Raw genomic sequence first — 13,459 nt, forward strand, 5'->3', positions numbered from 1 at the left:
AAAAATTATAATATTTAAAATTAGGTCCACAGATTTTCTAAGAACGACAGTGAGTGGATGAATATACGAAAAAAAATATTTTTAATTTTGATTTTTGTCAAGCAAAACATAGCATTTTGCCGTGTGTGCTTCGTCTCTCGACGAGCGGGCCGAGGTTGCCATATTTCAATCATAAAGCTCTTGCCGCGAGTAATAAACAAATTAACAACCTGTATGCAAAAAAAGACGTAACTGAGAAATTTTTGGACAAATTTGAAGTGTTGTATTTTTGATATTTTAACCTGTTTTTTATATTTTAAAAAGTTACAAAATTAATTGAATTTAATATTAAATTATTAAAATAAAAAATAATAAATTAATAATTTTAACCCTATTTTCATGAACTTTTTGGCAAACTGTATATAATTATGTCAACTTTAATTCCTAAACTAAGTTTTTTATAAACTTTAGTATTTAAATTTTTGAATTCTTCTAAACTAAATTAAATGTTTATGAACGATAATTACATACAATAATGAAACACTTAAACATTCATATTGACAAAACATTTCTATCTATAATTCTTCTTTTACTTTAGTTAGGTCATATAATTTCATACGTACACTTTTTGATTATGGGATATATTTACCTGATTTGCTAGTTACTGTATCATCTAGCCCTCGTAACTTCGAAGCAACTGCAGTACTAGATTTTGTTGATGTATTATTCTCTTGATTATTTACGACACATATTACTTCCTTGCCTATTTCTTCATTTTCTATATAGAGAAATTATATTTAAAATTAAAATTGACCTTACAGGTTGGTGGATATAAAAGAAATTTAGAACTCATTAATAACTTGAAGGAATCAAATTAACATTATAAATGGAAAAAATATAAAAAAGTTTATTGCAAGCAAACAATTTCACAATTTACTTTTCATAACTTCAAATTGTATGATACGCATCTTCATAATTTTTATACATTGTGAAAGATACCTGAATTATTTGTTAAATATAAATAAAGTCAATATTGCGCACTAAATAACATAAATTCATGTTTCAAATTAATTTTTTTAATTTATTAATTGTCAAATTAGTTTATGACTTACCAGACTTGTTAGATGAGACATTTTCATTCAATTCATCTTTAGTAGTTATCGTATCGTCCAATTTCCGCTGCTTTGAAGCCTCCGATATGCTAGTTTTTGAAGAATCCTTATCTTCTTGGACCTTTACAGTAGTAACAGCTTCTTCCTCTTCTTTTTGTTCTAGTTCTTTAAATAATATTACATTAGTAAAACAAAATTCTCAATATATTTTTCAATTATATTAAGTAGCACATCAATCGTTAATGTATATAACTATCACTAACGTCTGTACCTTTTATTTATATTGTCATATATCACATATTATTTCTGAGGGTTAAAATTATTTTACTAAAAAAATTGAAAGAAATTACACCTCAAGGAAGGTAATGACAAATCACCTTGAGAATAGTTGAATACTACAGTCCCTCAAACAGTGTCGTTCGGATTCGGTAATAAACTGTAGGTCCCGTGTACTTGTGAAACACTGATGACACACATTACAAGAATATGTGAGAGGTAGCCTACGCTCTGTATAGAGTATGCCGCTGTAAGAAGCATTTCTATTTCTTTCTTTTCTAAAGCAAATTGACTTTAGTAATAAAAAGTCAATAGTTTTCGATATACTCGTACATAGCGTTTAAAGTAGATGCTATATTTTAGTTGCTATAATATTTATTGGTGCATATTTTGGACTTATGGAACTTTTTGATAAAGAAACAAATTCAAAACCAAACTGATCATGCTTTATTTAGTAAAGGGCATGGTAAAATGCTTTTAGTTAGATTTACAGAATATAAACCTAATAAAAATAAAAGTAGAATAGTTTATCAATATATCATAAGCATTCCAGTATCACTGAATATTGATTTTTGCATTAAGTTTTACTACACACAACACTCTACATTTCATCAATTCAATTCGGCTCGACCACACCGCACATTCCATCATTCTAAAGAGAAACATTTCTCATAATTCCGGATTGTATGACTATCATTTTTTAATTTTATTTCGAGAATAATATAAAAATGGTATTTAAATCAATACTAACCATGCATAAGCACGTAGCATACACTTAAGTAGAAAATCAATTATAAAATACATATTTTATGTTAATTTTCATAATATTCCAGTTTATTTAGATATCATTCGATAGTTGATCTCTGTTAAGTTTAACAGTTGTGTTGTTATGAAAACCCTTACAAAAAACTTACTTATTAAAAACAGGAATAAAACTTTACAACCTTTTACACTTTGCAGGTTTAATTAAGTTGAGTGACATTTTTATATTATTTTGATTTTTCGATACAGTATTTTGTATAGATCTATTTGGATCACCCTGTACATACCTTCTTCAGGTTTGTTAGACAAGCTTTTCTCTACCAATTCACTACTACTCGTCACTGTATCATCTAATCTTCGAAGTTTTGATGCAGCCGATATACTTGTCTTTGTGGAGGTATTATTTCTTTCGTTACCCCTAATAGAAATTGTTTTCATCTCTGTCTCGTTATCACCATCATCAAAACACTCTTCTGGAGAGAGGAGAAACAATATAATTATTAGAAATCAAAGACATCTAAATAAAGGGGAGACAAAACACTCCATTCATAAAACTTTATTTGTTTACAATCATACATAGGCACTTTAACACCTTTATGTGAGTTAAAAAGAGATGTATCCATTAATTACAACGCTGTTAAGTTTCGTGTGAATTTCTGTCGTTTCGATCTACTAGTGGGGTGCTGTTTTTTATCAACAATCTTAAAATGTAATTTTAATTTATAATATATAATGTAATGCACTATAATAATGATTTATCTATTATACTAATATATATATAGTAATAGTTCATGAGAATTCAAGGTGTAAAGTATATAAAAAAATCGTATAGGTGTAATTTCATTTTCAGTAATGCTTTTTCATAATAACCTACATAAAACTTATATTAGGTAAAGTAATCGCAAAACAATTCCGATGCACGTGATCAACTTTAAGTGACAAGCGATGGCGACAGCGCTGCCAGATTGTGATGGATTTATGAGATGAATCTTAATGTAAAATTGGGAAACAATATATTTATTATATAATTTTCTTAAGATTTTTACGGTTGATTTTTAATTTAATTAATTAATTAATATTTTAGCAATTAATTTAGTTATTAACAGTAGTCACTAACACTCACAGTAGAAATATTTAAATTTAAGGCAGCATCTACTCACTACAAATCGAAATAAGTAGAAATAACTTTGAAAGTGGTATAATGGTGCTTACCAATTAAACTTACTTCTGTGACTGCAGTCAAGAGTCAGGAATCAGGAATGCTACAAGCTCTTTGCTTCGGCGCAATGTGACCAACATGGCGGTAATAAAAATCGCTTTAAACTAATTTTTGCAGCTTTAATCTAAATAAAATATCTGTTACAATCATTTGCTCTATAAAGTAAAATAAAGAGCTGCTCGGTTTCTTAAATTATACAAAAAATTTTGTCAAAATTTCATTTAGTCAGGTTTATAGGCTTTAGTGTCAATTTCGATTTTTGATTGATGACGTGCATTGGAAATTGTTTTGCGATTACTCGTAGCTTTATCTCTCTTTATTTAGATGCCTTTGATAGATATCATTACCATCTAAGGATTCTTTTTGAGATGGAAACAGTTCAGGACTTGTACTAGACACGGGTCTGTCTAAAACTGTACTACTCTTATCTAGTATGATTTCTTCACTGTGGTGAGTTTTTTCTCTTCGATTGTTTGAGTATTCAACAAATGAAAGTTTAAATGCTTCTTCTGCGTTAGTTGTAGAGTTGGGATCATCAGAACTCAAATCGTTTGGACCCTCAACAACATGAACATTCGGGAATAGATGAACATGCTTTTGAATTCCATAGCTGTCATTATTAAATTCATTCGTATCCTCTACCCTACTATTTTCCTTTATAGGTGCATCCTCTGCATGTTCCATTTCTCTATTAGCCTCCTCATCTTCAAGAAAACTCTCCAGGTCTGCCTGGATGGCCGATATATCCAATCCGTCGGTGTTGTTCAAAATGGTGAAGCTCATTTTAGGTGTCGTAATGGTGATATCACCTGGTGGCATTGGCGTTGAGGTCAGTCTTGGATTTGAAGTCAAATGACCTAGAAAACCATCCATAAAGGATAATTCCCTGTTTACCATTTCATTATTTATCGAAAATGGGTAAGCTTGGTCTGGGGACGCTGAGGTATTGCTGCAGCTGAGGTTGATTTCGGGAATTAGACGAGATAAGACGCTCGATTGAGACTGATCTAAATTGGAACATGGGGTGAATACATCTTGCATGGGCTGTTCAACATTGATTGGTGTCATATTTGAAGGCTATAAAAAATAACACACTAGGTTATTGATTGTGAATATAGACTGTCCATTGAAAGAATATATCGTCAGTGAAACGTATTAACCTGCCAACTCCATTTTCGACTATAATTAAATAATACGGTTAAGAGTCTATTACGCTGTACTTTCGGGTCGCTCTAAGGGGTCGGGTAAAACGGGTGTGTGACCGAAGGAAATATATGTTATATTTCAGAAATCTGCCTAAGGCTTAGCCCGATCCTGTCCTTTGATTAAGGCTTGATTAAGGTTTGCAGAGCTTCAGCATTTGCCATAAAATAGCAAGCAATTTGTTACAAAACCATTTTCCTTATTGAAACGGAATTTTAAATTATGTTTTTGTTTTCCATAAAATTTAGTCCAAACATAATGTTGCGGACCCGTGTGGACTCGACCTAACCTAACTATATGTTCCGCCCTCAGATGACCTTAACATCGCATTAAAGAATAGACAACGTAACGTTTGGGACACCCTCTATATTTTTAATTAACAAAAAAGAATTTAAAATTACCTTTCCAAAAATATAGCACACTTGATATTTTGTTATAATCCTCTCCGAAATACAGAATTTTTAAAAGTTTGCCACTTTTAACTAGTAGCACAGAATATCTAGCTACGCAACAGAAAAATACTCGAAATGAAAGAGCTAAAATTGCACAAATAAAATACTAGATGGCGCGACAATATCATAATCAGAATATAATTGGAAATTTTCAACTTTCGGTTTTAGATCGACGGCACGTCGACAGCCTTGAAGCTCGGCTAAAGATGCACAGTTGCCAGATTCAAAAAGACTTTAATTGGCATCCCATTCTTTTTCTGGTGTATAATAATTTCTTTCTATTCTTTGTTTCTTGTCAGATACCCTTACATTAATTATTCGTTTGGCTTTTAAAATAGTTTTAAGTTTAAGTATATTATTAGAAAACATATGCTCACAAAATACATTTTTAATATATGTAATACACTACTTTATTATGTTAACTAAGAAAATAACTTTAATTACCTTTAAAATTAATAAATAAAAAATAAATAAATTCGAATTTTTATATACTCTATATCTCGAAGAGGAATCGAGCAAAATATCAAGTGTGTTATATCTTTGGAAAGGTAATTTTAAATTCTTTTCAATAAATTAAAAATATACAGGGTGTCCGATATAAAAAATCAAATTTTCTGTTGATAATTCTTAAATTATTAATTTTAAAAATATTATACTGAAACCATTAAATTCTACGTAAAAAGGTGTTTTGGAAATGTTTTCATAAAAATACAAAATTTTCCATAGCAAAAAAGTTACAGCGATTTGTTAAAAATGCATATTTTTGAAAAACATCCCGTAACTCCGAAACGGTAACAGATATCGATATGCGGTTTTCACCATCATGTTTTTGACAAAAATTGAGCTCCAGACACCGATATTAGTTTTTATCTATCTCCTACAGAAAAGGGTGTTTCCATTTAAAAGCTTCGAATTTGACCCACCCTGTACATATTTTCTTGTACCGTTTCTATTCTTTCTTGTAAAATTAGGAATAATGGAGTTAGCAGTTTAAGACATTTCTCCGACGATATGATATTATTAACAGTTCACTGCAATTTAACATAAAAAATAGATTGTTTTTGAAGTGATACTTCTTTACGCGCGCTGGGAGTAAAAATTCAAGGTAGTGACATACAAGCTAGCGAGACGGCCGTTTAAATTATATATATTTTAATTGTTTATTAGTTTTTTAACTTGCGCGTAGAAAACCATGTATTACACAAAAAAACTATTTTTTACGCCTATAAAACTATTTGTTATATTGTATATAGTATTGTATTGTACTAGTTGTATATTTGTTACGTAAAAAACTATTTGTTATACGTAAAAAACTATTTTTTAAGCGTAAAAAAATATTTTTTAATTTATTGCTTTTTCAACATTTCAAACTACACTTTTTTAAACATGTCCTTCGAATCCGTCAATTTAATAGCTGTCAGTTTCACTTCAGATATTATTAGTCTCTACTGTCAAATGGAAAAAATCTGTTAACTGCCGAAAAGAGGAGAAGTTATATGAGAAAATACTTGGCGCAGATTGAAGAATACCGGGTGTTTTTCAAAAGTGGCACACCCTTATAGCTTTTTTATTTTTTCAGAAAAAAAAACGAGATTGGGTATTATGACATAAATTGGAGTTGATTGACGTTTTCAATTAGTTTCGGTCATTTCCTGTTTCACCGGAAACGACTAAAACTTGACTTTTAAGTATTACCCCCAGCATTTTTTTACTCTATATGATAAAAATGACATTCTGAATAGAATGACATACCATATGTCCACTTTTGATATTTCTAATTAAAAAATAGCCTTTTAAATTTAAATCTAGTGTCATGGCCATAAATGTAACGACGATTTGACTCGAAATACCAAGCATGTGGTACCAAATTATTCGTCAAAAAATGCTTTTTCTAAATATGCTAATGAGCCACCCTAGTTCCATCTAAAAAAATTAAGTTATAAATAAAAATACGATTTGTGCATCTTTTAACCGGCCAGGAAAAGACACCAAAAATATTAGATAATCAAATTTAAAATACATTTTCTATTAAATAAAGTAAAAAAATACCGATGGTACCATTTAAAAATCAAAAGTTATATTCATTTCCGGTGAAACAGAAATTGAAACAAACTGATTGAATACCTACATCAATCCTCACAATATACTAACATATTAAATATCGTTTTTTATCTGAAAAAAAATAGCTATAGAGGTGAATAAAAGGATAATAAAAAGTTATAGGGATGAGCCATTTTTAAAAAATATACGGTATAAGATATGGAGTTAGCTAATTATTGTTTTAGTGCTTGGTTAATATTACTTTAACGATTTATTTGACATACCTACAATACCCTTACAATAAAAATACAAACCTGAAAAGAATCTTGTTGAGATTCGCTTGTAAACTTGATTATATTCGACTGTGACAGAATATCCTCTGCTGGTTGAATTGAGTCTGACGACAAATGTCGCAACGTTGCATCGAATATTGAATGATTTATTTGAAAGCTTCCATTCTAAAATATAAGGTGTAAATGTTCTTTTTTAATAGAACTAGACAAATATTTTAAAAATTATTTACGGCCGCTAGGTTCAAATTATCTTCAACTACAGAAGATCCCAACGTACTGAGCTTATCGCGATACTCAGCTAACAGATCATTCAAATTACCAACTGTTAGTTTCTTGCGTAACTTCAATTTGGCGACTTTGCATAGGAGTTCGTGTTTAAGACGGACTTCTTTATCTATATTGGCAAATTTTGGATCCTAGAAGATTAAAGATTCATTCAGAAACTCACAATTAGTGGTTTCAATTACACTTTATACTTTTTGAGATTCATTCAAAACCTCGCAATTAATGAAATAAATTAGTGGTTTCAATTAGCGTAGAAGTTTGTTCCTCTAATTTAAATGTCAGCATTCAGAACGTCAAAATTAGTAGTAGGAATTTTCAATTAGAGGAAAAAATTACCAAACTTTTAACCTTTCCACTAATTATACTTCAACATTCAGCCTAGTTTACTCAGTGGCTGAATATTGCGCTCCAGTTTGGCTAAACAGCTGCCACGTAAAGATAATTGACACCAAACTTAATGAGACTATGAGAATAGTCAGCGGCTGTTTAAAAAACACACCTCTACCTTGGCTACCCACTCTGAGTCATATTGCACCTCCCAGTATTCGATGACAGGAAAGACTCGTTAAGGAATATCAGAAAATATTATCAAATCCCCACCTTCCAGTCCACAACGACTTGCCAGATGCCCGTCTGCGGAGACTGAAGTCTAGGTCTCCCCCACTACTATTGCCAGAACAACTTTTGGGAGCAAACTTCAGTATAAATGATAAACGGAGGGAGTACTGGGACTCTCTGAATCCAGATCAAGCAGCTTATGTCATCGAACCTACAGCAGCTCTACCAGGGATGCCCCGCCACGAGTGGAAGGTACTCCACAGAGTAAGAACGTCTCATGGCATATGTCGTGATTCTTTTTATAAATGGGGATTGACCGGATCACCGACTTGTGACTGCGGAGAACCACGTCAAACTGTTCATCACATTGTAACTGAATGCCCTCTTACAGCATATGGAGGAGAAGCGAGTGATTTCTTTGAAGCCACAGACACCGTGTTGAACTGGATCAATAGCCTCGATTTTAAAATTTAAGTGTACTTTTTGTAATGTGTTTTGTGTATAACTTTTTTTTATAAATTTTTAGATTTCTAGTTTTATTTTTACAATTTGTGACAATCTGTTTACATGTTATATTGTGTTTGAATATATACATTTGATGTTGTAATTAAATCCATGTACGCCATACGCTAAATAAAATAACTTTGTCATTTTGGCCTTTGATTATCATCCGTCAAGAGAAAATGTGGTTAGAAATCAAAAGATTATTGTTTTATAAGCTAAATATTAGGCTTTCTCTGTGAATACAACTGACTACCGCAAGCTGTTGCTATAATAAAAGGCCGAAAAGACATTCCTCGTAAATTTTGAAGTATAATTAGTGGGAAAGTTAAAAGTTTTAACTTTTCTGAATTTTTGATGTTGTGAATGCTTACATTGGAGGGGAACAAACTTCTACGCTAATTGAAACCACTAATTTATTCCACTACTTTGGAGGTTTTGAATGAAGCTTTACACTATAATCGTACTAAATGATCATATTAAAAGACATCACAGTAGGTTTAGTATATACTGAAAATAAAGTATATGTTATAAATAAAAGTACCAAAAAGCTTTTTGTAGTTTGCTGTTGAAAATTTGTGACGTTTCGTAAACTGTCTTCCGTCCAGATATCCTTCACCATGTAGATACCGTAACTCTGTACTGTAGTTGCATTAGGTACGAGTTTGTAATTGTAGTTTATTGTTACCGACCTCGAATCGCTAGATGCTTCAGATGATATCGTTTCCATTTGCCATCTTAAAATTAATGCAAGAAATTAGTGTTTTTAATGTTTTACTGTAAATAACAGGTGGTTCTGATATTTATTACTTGTTAAACATTAAGACATTAAAAATTATATTTTAATAAAACATCTACTGTTTTACTCTCTGTCATATTCTTACTCTCTGTAATTCTACATATTTATGAAAATATACCGTGTGCGTCTCGAAAATGGCTCACCCCTATAACTTTTTTACTTTTTCAGATAAAAAAACTATACTTGGTATGTTAGTATATGCCATAAATTAGGATTGATTGCAGTATTCAATTGTTTTTGGTCACTTTTTTTTCACCGGAAATGACTACAACAACAAACTTAAATGTCGCCCTCGGTATATTTTTACTTTATTCGATAGAAAATGACACTCTGAGCAGAATGACATATCATATGTCAACTTTTAACATTTTCGCTTAAAAAAATCGTATTTTAAATTTTAATCTAGAGTGCCATGGCTGTGTTAAAAACTCAAATTTTTACAGATTTTTTTTAAAACATATACAGGTTTACTCTAGATATCATACTTACACCTTGACATTGAGAAAAATATCAGCCAACTTGGATAGCAAGCCATAATGCGTGGTAACATAAAAATACGTTTTGGAATTGATGAGTTTGTCGCAAACGCTCATTGCAATAGCTGTACCTTCTTCCACTGAGGTCGACCTAGAAGTATTTTATTAATTTTAGTACCGTATGATCCAAAAGACATGTCAGTTAGCTTGGAAGTGATGATCGATGGCATTCACCCAGTGAATAAAAACAACAAGGAAGGTCTCTAGCACAATTTTTATATTTATGCACTAGTTTTTTCTTGTAGTTTTATTTGATAAATTTGATTTTAATTTTTGCCGATGTGATGGGCTTTTCTGTATTTATTTTCCGTTATTTCTTGTTTATTTTATAAGAAGTATACAAATCTGGAAACACATTATGTCAGGATTTGAATTAGAGTGAGATTATTGTATATCTTAAAAAAATGAGTTAAAAAGTGATTCCCTATAACTTTTTTGTTTTTTCAGATAAAAAAACGAGATTTGGTATGTTAGTATATGACATAAATTAGGATCGAATAATTTTCTCTATATGCTCCTTCCTTAGTATTTTTATTCAATGTTTTAGACAAACTGTATGCCTAATTAAACTTACCTACATAACTCGTCAATAATAATGAGAGAGTTTTCGGTGATAATATTTAATATATAATTGACTTCGTGCATCTAAAAAAATATTATAATTATTAATATGTTGATGTCATAGGCGATAAGTGTATTATCATTAGCAATTTGTCTGTTGTGTCGTATAAATTAACATAAATGTCTTATGACTTATTTTACTAACTCGTAATATTTTTAAAAAATCAGAACATTATTTTAAAAAGATTCTTGCCTACCTCCAATACAAAGGATGAAGCACCGCACTCCATATCATCCTCGTTAGAAATTCTAGCAAACATTCTGTCAGCTGATTTGAATATAGCCGACTGTGCTGGAACATAACATCCTGAAAAACAGTTACTAAGAATTATATGAACAGAAAATTTGAAAAAGAAAACAGTGTGTGCACTATCTGCGCATATTTGTGAAACTTCTTACTAACATCTATTAAATTGAAGGATTTGAAAGACATGTTTGAAAAAATGACATAATGCTGTTTTAATATAAATATTATTTTCAATTTATTTCTGTAATCTGTATATTTTTTGCTTCCTCAATAGCCTGCAAATTCTGTGGAATACCACCAAAAATACACATTTTTATGCAAGTGCCTAATAATGTTATATTAACAATTAAATTTATTTAAGAAGAAAAAAAAATTTGAACCTCACCAGCAATTTGTATTTATAGTGGTTTACAGTAAATTTGTTAAATTATACGAATATTCTCGTTGACTATTTGTTTGAAGTAAATATGACAATGTCCTCCAATGAAAATGCGAGTTGATTAACTCTAATAATTTTAAGTCTGAGCTAGCAAATGAGCTAAATGTTAAAGAACCTAGACCGTTATTCGGAAGCTATAAACCTATCAATGAAAATATACATAAAAATTTACTTCCTATCACACAACCAGAGAATATTGGTACACAGGCACAGTATCAAGTTTATTGAAATGAGCTTTAAATAAAATGTTTTTTGGTGTTTGCGTGACCCTTACCACTTTTTTTCTCGCTAGCTTGTGCGTCAAGACCGTATCGTGGTTTTGAATTTTTACTCTTATCGCGCATAAAAAAGTTTCACTTCAATAATATAAACCGACAAACTTTACTGTACAAAAGGAAGGTACTCAATATATACAGACAAGATGTAAACAGAAAAATTCTATGTTGCCACATATTTGTTAAAACGTTTATTAACGAAGATCGTATATGATTATTATTAAATGATTATACAGGGTTGTTCACCACATACGACACGGAGTATTGTAGCTAAATGATTAGATTTTTACAAATTGTAAGTTTTGGGTTTGTTGAAGGACTATTAGAGCTAGAATTTAAAAATATTTCTACAAGATACAGAGTGTCCAAAATAAGTAAAAAATATTATAGTTGTATTTTTTTAAATGGAACACCCTAAATATTATTCTATTTTTGGATTCTACGATTGAAATAAAGGTACATTTGATTAAGGTTTATCACACTAAAACCTTGCCGTTTTTGAAATATTTTCAATTTTATGAAATTGCAGTAAAACTTTTAAGGCTTCATTTCTCCAAGGGTATCAAAGTTTTTAATATTAAATATTTACTGAAGATTATTTATTGGTCAGATATTGTGTTGCAATAATAAATATTTTACTAGCTTATACAGAGTGTCCAAAAATTTATATTAAGTAATTACTAGCTTTAAACGGCAATAACTTGTTTAATTTAAATGGAACACCCTGTATATTTTACGTGAATCATATCCACAATAAATTGTCTATGAAATTTTATTATGCCATTTTTTACCATTATCTCTTCAAGTTTTCGTAGAAAATGCATTTTCTTATAAATTAGACCTTATTTATCACTATACCCATGGAATATTGACATTTCAAATTTTTTTAAAGCAACATATACATATGTACAAAATGTACAGGTAGTAAATATTGCAAGTCCATTGGTAAAAAAAAACTATTTAAATCTTTGTAAAAGTGTATACCAATTAAATATACCACCATTATTTTCGACCAAAAATTAGTTAATTACATACTTTAAATTGTTTTAATTAATAAAGTATTCTAAATAAATGTGTATTTCGCTCAGAAATCAATATATGTAATAATAAGTTATGAAAACGAACGTCTCTATTTTTATAAATAAGCATTCCTCAAAAAATAAAATAAAATTTATAAGATGTTACTTTTTACAAAACTGTCTAATACACACACAAAATTCAGTTTTTTAGTATTTGGAACAATTATTATTAATCAACGTAAACAGTCAATTAATGTAGTTTGAATACTGGGATCATATTAATTGGTCCTCTTTAACAAAAATATTTAAACAGTTTTTTTTTATTTTTTAATAAAATAAGCGAACTATATCGCCAATATTAGTATCTGTACTCTTTGAAAATTTGTTACATCTTTAAAAATAATCTAAAATGTCAATATTCCATTAGTATAGTGATAAATGACGTCTAAATTATAAGAAAATGTATTTTCTACGAAAACTTGAAGATATAGATAAAAAAAATGGTATAATACAAATTGATAGACAATTACATTCTGCATCTGATTCACGTAAAATATATAGGGTGTTCCATTTAAATTAAACAAGTTATTACCGTTTAAAGCTAGTAATTATTTAATAAAAAATTTTGGACACTCTGTATAAAGTAGTAACATTTTTATTATTGCAACACAATATTTGATCAATAAATATAATCTTCAGTAAATATTTAGTATTAAAAACTTTGATACCCTTGGAGAAATGAAATCTTAAAATTTTTACTGCAATTTCATAAAATTGAAAATATTTCAAAAACGGTACGGTTTAAGTGTGATAAACCTTAATCAAATTTTTTTACCTTTATTT

At 29.8% G+C, this 13,459-nt stretch overlaps 1 protein-coding gene across 1 annotated transcript in view; it reads right to left on the bottom strand.

Annotated features, from left to right (window-relative positions):
- LOC115888541 overlaps nt 1-13,459 on the bottom strand; it is a 52,125-nt gene that overhangs the window by 14,326 nt on the left and 24,340 nt on the right. Inside the window, exons 14-23 of the mRNA XM_030908295.1 lie at nt 10,834-10,943; nt 10,590-10,660; nt 9,969-10,106; nt 9,225-9,417; nt 7,567-7,752; nt 7,358-7,501; nt 3,696-4,425; nt 2,417-2,602; nt 1,092-1,256; nt 629-757 (exon numbers count right to left, since the gene is read on the bottom strand). Coding sequence (XP_030764155.1) covers nt 629-757; nt 1,092-1,256; nt 2,417-2,602; nt 3,696-4,425; nt 7,358-7,501; nt 7,567-7,752; nt 9,225-9,417; nt 9,969-10,106; nt 10,590-10,660; nt 10,834-10,943 — 2,052 coding nt within the window. The remainder of the gene's footprint in view (nt 1-628; nt 758-1,091; nt 1,257-2,416; nt 2,603-3,695; nt 4,426-7,357; nt 7,502-7,566; nt 7,753-9,224; nt 9,418-9,968; nt 10,107-10,589; nt 10,661-10,833; nt 10,944-13,459) is intronic.

The sequence above is a fragment of the Sitophilus oryzae genome, unplaced genomic scaffold, assembly GCF_002938485.1.
Source record: "Sitophilus oryzae breed Bouriz unplaced genomic scaffold, Soryzae_2.0 scaffold_1167_pilon_pilon, whole genome shotgun sequence".
Taxonomy (NCBI): Eukaryota; Metazoa; Arthropoda; class Insecta; order Coleoptera; family Curculionidae; genus Sitophilus; species Sitophilus oryzae.